The sequence below is a fragment of the Taudactylus pleione genome, unplaced genomic scaffold, assembly GCF_031769625.1.
Source record: "Taudactylus pleione unplaced genomic scaffold, aTauple2 ptg000019l, whole genome shotgun sequence".
Classification (NCBI taxonomy): domain Eukaryota; kingdom Metazoa; phylum Chordata; class Amphibia; order Anura; family Myobatrachidae; genus Taudactylus; species Taudactylus pleione.
Window position 1 is genome coordinate 33,830,084 of NW_028284421.1, and position 14,744 is coordinate 33,844,827.

The 14,744-nt window shown below is 45.1% G+C and overlaps 1 protein-coding gene across 1 annotated transcript in view; it reads right to left on the bottom strand.

The window, feature by feature from the left end:
• ALPK3 (alpha kinase 3) overlaps positions 1 to 14,744 on the bottom strand; it is a 186,000-nt gene that overhangs the window by 64,380 nt on the left and 106,876 nt on the right. Inside the window, exon 6 of the mRNA XM_088446714.1 lies at positions 175 to 300. Coding sequence (XP_088302840.1) covers positions 175 to 300 — 126 coding nt within the window. The remainder of the gene's footprint in view (positions 1 to 174; positions 301 to 14,744) is intronic.

Consider the following 14,744-nt stretch of genomic DNA (forward strand, 5'->3'; position numbering starts at 1 on the left):
CCCTAGCTTTGTGTCAAATTCTAGACTATATGAGACAATAAAATATTTACATTAATAAAATATTTACATTAATAATGCGTTCAAGAAAAAGAAACTTAGAGTCGCTGTAAAACATAATGAATAATTATTTTCTTTATTATGACCATATTCTGAGGTTTTATAATGTTTTCTTACCTTCTCTGCCTCTGCCTTCTGGCTGATTTCTAGCTGCTTCTGCAGTAATGCATACGCTTTCTGCAGTGCCATATATTCAATTTCCAAATTCTGTAGCTTTTGGAGTGTCTCTATTCGGGTCTTCTCCTGATGAATAAAACATGAAAACATAAGTATAATAAGTTCTTGAGCTGACTGAGATGAAGTACAGAATAAAGAACAGGTAATAGGTACATTGTGGTAGATGTATGAAGCAGTGAAAAGAGTGGAGAAGTGAGTCAGTGGAGAAGTTGCCCATGACACCAAATCAGCTTTGAGGTTGCATTTATCAAGTACAAGTACATTCTATAAAATGATAGGTAGGAGCTTATTTGTTGCCATGGGTAACTTCTCCACTCTTTTCACTGCTTTATACATCTACCCCTGAGTGCAGTAGCAGTTACCTCAGTATAATAGGCTCTCTCCTAACTTCTACTCCTATGCTACTACTCCTCTGCAAGGTAGAATTACTATATTGCTGCTGCATATCACGTGTTAATATTCTATCTCTCAGCTATTGGCCGTACTGAATAGTTATGTGTCTGTCTTAGCCGCGGTCATTCTCATATTCTTCAATATCATACTGCAGACTCTCTGGATGCTATTATGAATTTATCCATTATAGCAATATGAGAAAAGACAATATTGGCCCCACACTACCTCTCACTTTACTTGGCCTTTGATTCTCTGGAACCCATACAATTAGGGTTCTCTCATCTGTCAAGTAAAGAAAGGAATTGGTGCAGAGCCATGAGATTATGCATGGTGGACTTAATGGTCATTACTCCTCATCTTGGGCCTCATTCAGAGGTGGATGCAGATATTTCAGTCTGCACAGAATTTGTCCGAGTCACAATGCACATGCTTCCCGATGGTTACCGCTGGGGACGCAGAATGGATTTGGATGCAAGAGCTGGAGGTTTCAGTGGGCATTCCTGTGTGGTAACGAGGGTGGCTAGCTAGATATGGGCATGTCACAGCCAGCAACTTTATTGCAGTTGCACTGGCACCAGTGGTCATGTTCTGATGGACATTCTGTCACAGCTAGCTCAGGGGAATTTCCTACCGAAGAGCTGAAAGCTGAGGTCTGGGGTTGTGGAAGGAATCAGAGGCGAGGGTCCTAGATGTATGTCCTCCTCATCCACAAGTATCGGATGTTGGAGAGACCTGATCAAAGGTGTGGAGTCTAACCTGCTGGGAGGAGTTCACCAGTGACCCCTCCAAGCGGGATATGGGTTTAAGCTGCACCCAGCAAGCAGGTTGCGACCATTTGGTCAGGTTTCCGAAACAGGTGGGAAATGGAGGGAGATAAAACTGATGAGGCCCAGGAAAATGTACTTCTGAAAGAGGCACTAGCGAGGATTTTGTATTAAGTACGTGGGCAAGGTATCAGACGCACCGCTGGCACAGGAGAGTGACACTGTGGTTGTACTCGGAGTTTGTACTGAGTACACTTCAAGGTATCCAGTCGCACTGCTAGCACAGGAGAGTGACACTGTGGTTGTATTTGGAGGATGTACAGAGCATGTGGGCAAGGTATCCAGTCGTGCCTCTGGCACAGGAAAGTTACACTGTGGTTGTACTTGGAGGATGTACATAGCACGTGGGTAAGGTATCCAGTCGCACCGCTGGCACAGGAGAGTAACTAGAGATGACTTGAGAGTAACAGCAAGGGAACCTGGAACGAAGTGTCCCAGAGCACTAACACTTAATTCCTGAGGGTCATGGGCGCAGCCATGTTAGGTTTAATCAGATGATCACTAGTATCCAGTCTCTACCTGTTTCCTTCACGTACATGACCGCCTCCTCCTATCCCTGACAAGAGCACCCTATTTAAGCCTGCACCTGCCACTAGCACATTGTCGGAACAATGTGGTTCTTCACTTCCCAATTATCTCACTCACTAGTGAGTAAGTACTACCTCCGATTCAGTGCCTGAACCTGCGCTACTGGATTCCAGCAAATCATAGTCTGCTCCATCCACTCTGCAGCATTGTGCAATATCCTGCTTCCAGCCTGTGTTCAATCACTGGTCCCAGGCCAGCTCATCTTATATTCTCCAGACCCATTCCGGTACAAGCCTGTGGTTTAACCCCGGTGTGCTGCTGCTCTGTCCGGTCCCATTGAATACAAGACTGCGGTTCCGGCTGGCTGCTGCTCTCACCAAACCCATTCCAGTTCAAGCCTGCGGTTCCTCTCTGGCTGACTGCTGCTGTCTCCGGTCCTATTCCGGTTCAAGCCTGCGGTTCCACTCCGGCTAAGCTGCTGTTACCTCTGGTCCCTTTCCAGTTCAAGCTTGTGGTTCCACTATTGCTGGCTGCTGTCCTCTCCGGTCCCATTATGGTTCAAACCTGCAGTTCCACTCCAGCTCAACAGCTGTTACTTCCAGTTCCAGTCTGGTTCAAGTCTCCAGATCCAATTCAATTCTACGTCTGCTACCTCCAGTCCCAATCTGGTTCAAGTAATGTCCAAGCCTGTGACTTATCCCTTTTTCCAGCCTGCATAGTAGTCTGAAGTTTCCTGGGCATCATACAGACTTTCCTAGTGCTTACTTCCCGGCGGTTGGGGTACCAGCGCTCACAATGACGGCACCAGAATCCTAGCAACAGTCAGAATCTCGGCACCAGCATCCCAATTGCTGGCATCCCGAAGGTTAGCATAGGGAGAGTTCAGGTTTGGGGTTAGGCACTAGGGGGAGGGTTAGGGTAAGGCACTTGGGGGAAGGGTTAGGTTTAGGCTGGGGGGCAGTGAGTTTTAGGCTGTGGGGGGTTAGGTTTAGGGTGTGGGGAGGGAGGGTTAGATTTATATTGTATTTACTGTCAGTTGTCGGTATCCCAACCAATTGAGATGCCAGCATCAGGATTCTGACCTTTGGGATTGTGAGATGGCATTCCATTCCCAACCCCTTCCCAGTGCCGTCTACTGCCTACAGTGATCCTAACTATGAGCAAGTCCTCTGAGTACAAATTTCCCGCCCATTGCGGGTTCAAGTGGACTATACCTTCACTATACTTCAGATTACCTTTCTGCTCACGGGAAGCAATCGGGAAGCCAACTGCCTAAATACCGGCAGCCGGCTTCCCGACTGTCATTTCCCGGCAAGGGTGAAATGCCGGGCGTCTACATCTAGACGCCCGCATTTCCCCGACACCGGGAGACCGGCGCCCGGCATCCCGATCGTAGTGATGCTGGGCGCCGCGAGCGGACAGCCGCGGGGGGGAGGGTTAGGTTTAGGGCTCCCGGGGGGGAGGTTAGGCACCCCCCCGGGAGGGTTAGGGTTAAGCTAGGGGGAGGGAGGGTTAGGGTTAGGCACCCCCGAGGGGGACTTAGGGTTAGGCGTTCCCCCGGGGGTCTTAGGTTTATCCAGCGGGGAAGGTGGTGGTTAGGGTTAGGCACTTAGAAGGGGGATTAGGGTTAGGCACTTGGGGGGGAAGTTAGGGTTAGGCACCCCTAAGGAGGGTTAGGGTTAGGGGGGTTAGGTTAGTATATACTCACCTATCCATGATCGGGTTTCCAGCGCTGTCGGGCTTCCGCTGCTTCTAACTCTGCTTTTGTCGGGCTGCCGCTGACAGGAATCGAAATGGCCGGCGGTATTTCATACCCATTCCCTGCTCACAAATTACATTGCTTACTCTCAGCATTGCAGTTCCTGACCTTCTCTGAGTCCCTCTATCAATGGTGGTTGTTGCCCTGATGAGGGTCCTCTCTTAGAGTGTTAGGGTTTGTGCTGAGTTTCCAGCTCCAGCGTTCATTCCGGTTGCTGGGTGCTGGATCTAGATTCATCTTTGAGGCTCCAGTGACCTAGCTCTGGTAATCGGTTTGCAGCATCTGTCAGCAGATTACAGACGGATTACTGATTATTACCTGTATTACTCGCTGTTCTGTTCCCTGAGTTCTCAAACACTGCTTCCGGACCCTTATCCCTATATTCACGGCAAGGGGTTGAGTTCCACCCAGTTTGTTCCAGGGACAGACTGGGAGATTTCCAGGTGTCACTGACCTCTATGAAGGCACCAGGCATTTACCACATGGGTCTCACCCCCTGAGTAGACCTCTGATTCAACCACCACTATTCCACTATGACCCATCAGCCCAGTCCACGGGTCTGACTCTGATCTCAAAATCCCAAACGTGACACCCTTGTATAGACTTTCAGGGTTTAAGCAAAATTACAATAAAAAATAAATACTCTTTTTCACCTTGACATCTGAAGAGTTTAACCAACTATGAGCCGTATTCAATTTGAGCCGAGCCGTGTTAAGTTAACGCGGCCCGGACTTAACGCCGACTTCGCCTGTTTTGGAGGCGGAAAAGTATAGAGTGCGTGCATGCTTTACCCCATATTCAATTTGAAAGTACGCGTAAACGGGACCCGGCGATACTTTAACAAGCGGAAAAACTGTCAGTTTTGGGGAAATCAGCCTGACACCCCCCAAATGATGCTCTGACATGGGGGTTCACAATGGTACGCCCCGATTTGGCTTGCTGAAGGTATTTGGGGGCCTATTCATCAACACTAAAATAATGTTTTTAAGGACATTTTCTTTAAATAACGTTATTTTGGTAATCATGAACAGACTTAGCAAAGGAGATATCACAGATATCTCCTTGCTAAGTTCCCCTGCGTTAATTTCCACACTCCCCATACATTAGTATGGGGATGTGGAAATTGTGGTATTCATCAAATTCCGAAAATTATGAATTTTCGGAATTTGATGCAGTTACTATTCGCCACTGTGAGGTGGCGAATAGCAGAATCGACTTACCTGTATCCGCGTGTGCAGGTCCCCCGACGAGTCCCTCCGGCGCTCTGCTCCGTCCTCAGGCTCCGGAGGCTGGTCGGACATGTGTGCTCCAGCAGAGCACAAGAAAGTTTTGAAAAAAAAAAAAAAAGTTTTTTTTTTTCTAATCTGTCATGTGGTCTGCTGGGAAACCACATGACAGACCAGCAGGACGGAGCCGGAGGCTGCTGCGCGGACAGGTAAGTCGGGGGGGGGGGGGGAGGTGAGTGGAGGGGGTTGGGGGGGGTCGTGGGGGTACACAAACTTAACGCATCAGTAGGCAGTGCTGCGCATGCGCTGGTTTTACAGATGTAACAGCGCATTCGCAGCACTGTTTCCAGATGCGATAAGGTAGTGTAGGCAGGGAAAAGTATCTATTTCCCAAAAAGCTGTCATCACAAAAATGACAGCTTTTCGGAATAGATACTTATGGAGAGGTGGAATGATGAATTCTACCTATAATTAGGTAGAACGCCATGCGAGTTCTAAACCTAATTATTTCTAGAGAATTTTTAGGTTTAATGAATAGGCCCCTCGGTGTTTTAAATGGGCTCAATGGCTGCTAAATAGCGTTTTTCTATACCTGATGCAGAATAGTATTTAGGAGTATTTTTTACAGAAAATAAGTTATCCCAGAACATTTGGGGTACTTGAAAATGGGGGTCAGCATATTTAAAGTTGAAAAAGTGAAGTTGAAAAAATCGTGAAAAATCCACCTGCCACAAACACTGCAATCAAAAAAACACTTGGGGCATACTTGGGGACCCCCCACCCAGAGTCAAGTTCACTAGTTTTTAAGTTTGTACCCCAACAAAGTCAATTTTTGGGGTGTCCTTAAGTTCTTTTTTATTTTATTTTACACAGATTACCTTTGGGGGACTGTCTGAAGGCTGCACGGGGGTTCCCGCAAAGTTGCACCCCAAAAACCCATTTCTGCACTTTTTTCCGCCTGCCATTCATAGGTGATACTTTACCGCCTATTACATTGCATTGACTATCTGCCTAGGCAGGAGATAATGACGTCATCGGCGGAAACTTAACGCGGATCCGGACTTAACACTTCAAATTGAATACGGGCCTATGAGGAAACACTATATTTTTCAACATTGACCATTGGGGAGCATATTATCTCATAAGAATGTGTGCAACAGACAAGTGGAAAACTGCCTTTAATACACACACTGGGCATTACGAGTATGTTAATGTCCCTCAGCATCTGTAATTCTCCTGCTGTATTTGAGGACTTCCTTGGTGATGCTCTCTGCAACTTCTTGGGGCACTTTGTAGTAGATTACCTGGGCAATATTTTAATTTGTCTAATCAATTGCTTGGTTGTGTTATCTCAGCAGATTACTTTTCTATGGATTCAAAGAAGTTGCAAGCATTTCAAGAAAGGGCTACAGCCAGGTGTATATCTAGAGGTCCGAATACCCCTGGAAATATAAGGGTCTAGTGCCCCCTATATTGTAAATAGGAACAACGCACTCTAAAAAAGGGGCATGGTCTCATTGGGAAGGGACATGGCCCCACAATAGTACCCCCATTTCGAATGACACCACACCATAGTGCCCCCTTAATCAGATTACATTGCATAGTGTCCCTTATTTATACTAAACCACACAGTAGTGTCTCTTAACATTACACCACACAGTAGTGTCCCTTATTCACATTACGACACACAGTAGTACCTCTTATACATGCGTACCACACAGTATTACTTCTTATACACGTTATGCCACACACTAGAGCCCCGTATGCACATTATGCCATACAGTAGTCCCCTTATAGACCCCACCTCTGGGGGAGCAGTAGTCAGTGAGATAGAGGGGTATAATACAGTACATATATGGGGAGGAATAAAGCACCAAGAGAAAACAACAGTCAGTTATGAGGGGTTGGGGGTATAATACCAACATGGGGAGAAATAAAGTCCTCCAGGATGGAGCAACAGTCAGTGAACAGTGGGGGAGATGGGGGGTTTAGTAGCAACATGGGGAGGAATAGAGCCCCTCAGCAGGGAGAATCAGTCAGTGAGATGGGAGTATAGTAAATTAATGGGTATGAATAAAGCCCCCAGAAGGAAGCAGCAGTCAGTGAGGAGGGGGGTATATTACATACAATGAGATAGGCACAGAAAACAGCCACCCCCCAATCCCATCAATCCCCATTTTCCCATCATGCCCCTGGGCCGGTTCCTGGAAGCCACCTTTGTTCGCTTCCTTCTCAGGGACCCCAGTTGTGTCCTCCTTCTGCGGTCTCCAGTCTTCCCCGTACAATGAGGAGAGCCAGAGACACCCTCAGCCAGCGAGCTGGGCATCAAGATCGCATAGCAGCATGCTGCCACGCCCGGAGGCCTCTGGACTATGTAGTTCTTCGATCACCAGGCTGTGGCCTCCACCACCGAGCTAAGAACCTGGGTCAGACTACAGCTCCCATGATGCCCCCACACAATGATAGGAGATCCAAAATCTGAAAGTAGTTCTGTCTAAACTACTATGTGATTCTACCCCTTGGCCGCGGGTGGCATCGCCGGGTGGTGCCCCTCCCTCAGCCAGCGCCCCTGGTGAGTGCCATCCTGGCCAAGGGGTAGAAACACCTCTGCTGGTGCTTTTTTGGTGACTGCAGTTGCTGCTACTCAAGGGACATACTGTATAAATCCTAGCTCTGTATCCTACAACCAGAAGTGGATGGAGACTCAGTTATTATAAAAGCAGAGGGCAGTTATGACTATTTTAAGGTTTCCACAAGGCCTGATTCTTGTATTGTGTATTGTGTATTGTAAGGCACAATGATCCCTATGGCTACATGCATGTTCTGAAAAGTATCATTGTGTTTGCATCAAAATGTATATCTTACTAACTGCTTTGGGGCTTGTTTACATTTTGATGTAAGTGAATTTTATGACACGCCTCTCAGATGTAGCAGTACACACCCACTTTACTGCTGCGCTTATAGGTGTTACTTTCACAATCTCCCTGAAATGCTTTTTCACAAGTAGGCAAGTATGCATTGTATGTATTTTTTTTCCCTTCAGTGTGCAGAGCTGTGTAGTATGTTAGCACATTTTAAATAAAAGATAATAATATAAACTCCTGATTAAGGCTTGTTTATCTGATTAATGGACATGTTAAGGTAGGGGCACTGATGTGGTATAATTGACTGTAGTCTGATAACAGGATTTATGACCAGGGCCGGATTAAGGACTGTGGGGACCACTATCTTAAAAGCTGCAAGAGCCCTCCAGACCGCTGCCAGCGAGTGTTAACTGGCCCGTTATTCTTATATGGGCTAACTCATTACACATTGAGAATAAAGTATTTTGTCAGAGCCGTAACTAGGCTTTCCGGTGCCCTGTGCCAGAAAGAGCATTGGCGCCCCCCTCATTTTTCAAATAGGGATATAAAGCACAGAAAAAGCAGCATGGCCTCATGGGTAAGGACCAGGGAAGAGATAGGAGGCCAGGAGATGCTGGGTATAAAATAAGAGGAAGCTACAAGTGAGAATGATAATAAACAGAAAACTGACAGGCCCAAACAGCGTCCCCTGCCCTGCGGTGCCCTGTGCCATGGCACAGGTTGCACTACCTTAGTTATGGCCCTGTATTTTGTAACCCAGATAGAATTGAGAACAGGAGAAATTATAGGTTTGGACCTTTTTTTTCTTCTTTTGAATGTACACTCATTTGTAGGTATTAGTCATTTGTTGTAATATTTTTAGATTTAGCTCTTTTTTTTTTTTTTTTTAAATAAAAAATGTATTGAAAGGTTGAGATACAATACATGGAAGACCTACATAAAGGTACTAAAAAGATGAAATAATACAGTAAGGATACATGGAAAATCAACAAATTGTCAGATACATGACAAACCATAAAATAAGTATCCATAAATCTGCAGTCACAACCAATTTTTAAGTAAAATCTAGAAATAGAAAAAAAAAAGAATTTAGAATAGAAAAAGGAGAATCAAGAGTAGAAAAGAAGGGAAAAAAGAGGGGGAGGGGGAGATGAGGACTCAGCTGAACTACCGGCACAGGGGTGGCCAAGCATACGAGTCAAAGAGGTACTATCCAATTTAGAAAAATCAGGAAAAAGCAGGTGGGACCTGGAAATAAGATGTCCAGGGCTCCCATATTTTAGAAAAACTCTTAGATGAACCGCGAAGAATACTGGTAATTTGTTCCATGGAGTGAATGTGCCAGATCTCGCCAGTGACTGGGATTTCTGTTTTCTTCCATGACAGGGCAATGTGACACCTGGTTGCCTAGATTTAGCAATTTTTTTAATAGCATAATATATATGAACATCCTGTAAAGAACCCCCCACCCTTTCTTTCTATCCTTCTAACCCCAACTCCTCTAAATACATAACATTGTGTATAGGAGGGGGGGGTCTATTTTTGTATGCTTTTTATTTGCCTTTCAAAATAATTATAAAATTAGGAAAATTAGGAATATCATTTGCAGTTTCTTAAGAACTGCCCATCAATTCCATCCAATAGTACTGCAGGTTGCAAATGTGCAATTAGGGCACTTTTGCTCTGTAATGATCCTCTACATCTTATCAATTACCTCTACACCCATGGTTTTCTCCAAAATACTATTATATGTGTATAAATATACAGGGCCAGTTTTTGCTCTGGCACCTCGGCGGTACCCTCCCTGAGGACTAATTAAGCAATTGGAAGTTAGGGGACTTTATCCTTTCTGCCTACCATCCCTATATAGTTATTTCATTTGGGCCTGGTACTCTCTCTCCCCCTCACCCCCCTAATATTTTAATTTATATGTGTCTGTTCCTCTCTACCATTTTATTCTATTTATTCTTTCATTTGGGTCTGTTTTTTTTGCTCCCACTAAACCCTCTCTATATATTTTTTTTCCTTTTCTTTTCTTTGATTCAGTGTTATCAAAGGAGACCAGAGGAGTTTTATTTCATGGAGGGTTACCTTGATGTTATCAAGATTCTTCCTCAGGACTGTGACACACAGGAAGAGGAAGAATCCTGTTGGATTTGAAACGCGTTGGCGGCGATTTAGAGGTTCCAACTGTGTCCTCATCATAAGGAAGAATACCCAAAGTTACCCTGACAGCTGGTGAAAAAGGAACCAATGGTAACTGCAGGCGTCCTAATTTCCACCTGAAGGTCGGAGTGGAGATATCCGGAGCTCCCCTATCGTATGCATTTACCATTGCTCCCAATTTAGAGCTCCAAAGGTATGGGTACACACAACTCCCTAAGGAGGATTTTATATGCACTTATTTTGAAAGTCCATATGTTTGTTGGATATTTGGGATTATTCCCTAATGTTTCATGTTTTTATGGTTATGAATAAAATATATGGTTTTTAGAACATACTACACTATAAGCCTTTCCCTTTTTTCTTATTTGAGCTGAATTATTACTGCATAATAGAAGATTTTCATTAATTGGAAGACTCCATTTGATATATAGAGACAATATTCACGTGAACAAGGATATTGAAGAAGAGACTGCTCCATTTTTGTGGAAAAAGATAGGACATTCATCCACAGTAAAACACATTGTGAACTTTGAGCATCCAAAGCGCCTGTATATGTTTTTATTTTTATTTTTTTTATATATTGTCTTTCATACAGTAGGGGTACTGTTATATTAAACAGAATAGGCTGCAGGTAAAAAGGGCGCCAACACTCTTCCAGCTTTCAATATTTTCACTCTGCTCCACAGCCTGTCAGTCAGTGCCATAGCACCAAGGTGGTTGCAGTCATCTCACTCTCCAGTTGGATGATCACGGCTGTGGGTTGCAAAGTCCAAGTCTCACCACCTAGATTCTGCTGTGGAGCGCATGCCCTTGCACTCAACCACCTACTGCTGACAGACCACATCTGTGCCAGGTCCTCTCTTCTTTTCTGCCTAGGGACCTGCAACATTTCTTCTGCAGCGGTGCACCACAAACTGTACACTGAGGAAGGTGAGCCTGCATTCTCACTACTCTATTAGCATGCCAACAAAGCACACAGTGGAATCCCTGATGCTGCTATCTCTCAGTTCCTATTGCTACTGCTTTAGCCTCCCATTATTATTCCTGTTTTCCTTTTAAAATATGTGTTAGGGACTGTCACTGAAGATTGCCCCTCTACACTACACTCCAACTGTGAGGAAGTGCTGGTAGGATCCCTGACAGCATCTTTATGCTATGCATGCCTAGACCTGCCTAGACCTGCATACAGTAAGAGGCAGTGAGTTGTGACAGCCTCTGTTCATATTTGTTGTACAGCTCCATAGGGACTATTTACTAAGCTTTGTTAGGAGATAAAGTGAACGGAGGTAAGGTACCAGCCAATCAGCTCCTAACTGTAATTTTTCAAACAGCCTGTAACATGGCAGTTAGGAGCTGATTGGCTGGTACTTTATCTCCGTTCACTTTATCTCCTAACAAAGCTTAGTAAATAAACCCCTTGATCACTTCTGCCACCCACCCCTCCTATCCCCCCGGCATTTACCTTAGAAACCCCCGCAGCAGGGGGAGGCAGTGACGCGATTAATGCTGAATCGTGTCATTTTGGCTCCGCCCCCTGCTTCACAATGCCTGTAATATAGGAATTGAGTAGCGGGGGCAGGACCAAAATTATGCGATCGTGTGGGCCTGCTCCACCCACAAATGCACGTCGTCTGGCCGGCCCCGCCTCCTCGCGATGGCCACGCCCCCTCTCATGCCGATCTGGCTGCTCCCTCCCGGAAGGGGCAGCTAGAAAGTCGGCAAACCTGACTGATACCCTGTCTTACACAGATCTAAAATGTTTCCTTTAGATTTCTCACAGCCTGGCAACAGTCATGGCGACTAGAACTGGATCACCTGCTCCCTCCACAACCTCTGAGGCCCCTTCTGAAAAAGACAGCCATCTGTGTGTCACTCCTGCCTCAGACAAAGACATCCACAATGTCATATGTCTTCTTAAATCACTCACCACCAAATATAAACTGCTCTCTAAAGTTCTAAACAGGACTTTGAGCTTTAGAAAGTAGAATTGCAGGGGACAGTGTGCTTAGAGCAGCGTTTTTCAACCACTGTGCCGCAGCACACTAGTGTGCCGTGAAAGGTTGTCAAGTGTGCCGTGGCGGTCAGCTCAGCACACATGTACTGTAGTGTGTTTTGTTCCTGAGGAAGCCAATGTAGTGTGTTTTATTCCTGAGGAAGCCAGTGTAGTGTGTTTTATTCCTGAGGAAGCCAGTGTAGTGTGTTTTATTCCTGAGGAAGCCAGTGTAGTGTGTTTTATTCCTGAGGAAGCCAGTGTAGTGTGTTTTATTCCTGAGGAAGCCAGTGTAGTGTGTTTTATTCCTGAGGAAGCCAGTGTAGTGTGTTTTATTCCTGAGGAAGCCAGTGTAGTGTGTTTTATTCCTGAGGAAGCCAGTGTAGTTTGTTTTATTCCTGAGGAAGCCAGTGTAATGTGTTTTATTCCTGAGGAAGCCAGTGTAGTGTGTTTTATTCCTGAGGAAGCCAGTGTAGTGTGTTTTATTCCTGAGGAAGCCAGTGTAGTGTGTTTTATTCCTGAGGAAGCCAGTGTAGTGTGTTTTATTCCTGAGGAAGCCAGTGTAGTGTGTTTTATTCCTGAGGAAGCCAATGTAGTGTGTTTTATTCCTGAGGAGGCCAATTTGTGTGTATTTTTTTATGTGGCAGCCAATGTGTATGTTTTTCATTGGTCATTGGTCATTGGTCACACCGCATTGACGGATAGTGTGCCTTGGCAATTTTAAAATCTTGCGTAGTGTACCTCGAGTTGAAAAGGTTGAAAATCACTGGTTTAGAGGTAGTAGGCATTCAGGCTGACTTCTTGCACCTTGCTTTGCAAATCTCAGTTCTCAAGGAGTCCAAAGAGGTCTCATATTAACATTAACAAAATCTTCATGAGACAGTGGCTCATCAGGCAAACAAGTTACAACTACAAAGACAGTGTGTGGACGATAATAGAGGCAGCAGGAACAATATGAGGGCATGTGGCATCTTGGAAGACATTCCTACTCAGGAACTCATACTGTAGAATGATGTCTTTACCAAGCTGTTCAACAAAATTCTTAGTCAGGGCATTGCAGATAGGGCACTCTGTACTAGGTTTCCTCAGCAGAATGGAAAGAGATCTGATATACAGAGAAAATGTTTTTTGTTACAGAAAAAGGAGATTCTGCCGAAATTAAAGTGCTTTAATGACATTGATTTTGATGACTTTAAAATCCCAAATTTTTTATCTCTCCTGGCACACTTTGCACACTAACAGATTGCTCAAGCCTTTATCTGGTACTCCCTGTACACATAACATCAAATATTGATGATGGCACCCATCAGCCTTACAGCCTCAAAAGGAAGTCTGCATCCTGTGTGCTTTCTTTGACATGGACTCTTTCTACTCCACCTTGGAAATTGATCAGGTTCAACTTTCACACTTCATGAGAAGATGCAAGTTGTGGGAAGGTCCAAGAGAAACCAGATATGATGTCAAATAGCTACTACCAATGATATCACATGATGGGCTTCCCGGATCCTGCATCCACCTTGCTCTGTGCTCGTTGAGAATTATCAACATTTATTTTCTAGGTTTCTCCACTCTTCAGGTCCTTCGCTGTAATCTCTCCATTTTACTGAATTCCTGGACTCTTGAACTATAAGACTGCATGGTAGTTGTACCATTTTGTTTATCCCAGTTTATTTTGCCCTATATTGTCAATTTCTATAACAATTTACATAACAAGGGGCCTTATTTACTACGGATCACTATTGCGATCGCAGCTGCGATTGCGCATATAGGTCCACTGCGAAAATATGCTAATGTTTACAATCGCTATGCTGTCGCAGCACAAAATATGGACGCTCACTTCCCCTTACTCACATCCATAATACTTTGTAAAACAGCAAAACCATCGGCAACATCGAGTACCATCGTAGCCTCATGCACAATTGCATACGGTCAGACCTTACTCAGAAGCTGCTAACTTCATCGCACGCAGTGAGATCTCAAACTGCATATGCCATCGCAGTGGCTAATTTATGAACGCCCCTGTAACGGCGCTTAAAGCACTGACACGCCTGCGTTTCACTGACCAAGGCAAGGGAAGAGGCTCCCTAGTACCCAAGTAAGTACTTTCAGCCCCTCCTCCCCTCATCCACTGCCAGTAGGGCCATCACAAGGTAGATGGTCTGGAGATCCCACAAACTTTAATCCGCCCCTGCTTAAATTACACATTTTACAACTTCAGTATGACTGAGAAGAACATCTTTCTTGAGCTTATTTTGCCTAAAACAATTCTCCACATTCTGATTCAGGTATTTTACCTTTCTACTGACTGTCTTCTTAAGACTGTCTGAAGAAAATTCATATTTGTCATGGGCTAGAGGTGAGATCAGATAGGACCTGAGGACTGGACTGACAAGGAGAATAGAAAACAAGGTGAGCATATCAGACTCATGAAACAGGGATAGACACCAACATGGAATATGACCCAAGGTCATCAGGGAGGTTGGCGACTACTGGAACCTGGAAACCCCCAGCCAGTACCTGGATCTACTTGAGAGAAACTCAACCCATGAACCTCAGGACCATGGACCTGTAACCAATACTTGAGAACTCAGGAAATTGATAGAAGGGGAGCAGTGTGTGGGATGCGGATAGGGGAAGGGGGTGATGTGTGGGATGTGGACGGGGACACGTCCAATGTTTCAGTGCCCATGCCCACTTTTTTGGTGCACACATTTGGGGGGGCACCATTTTTCATCCTGCTCAGGGCCCTAGTTATGCCAC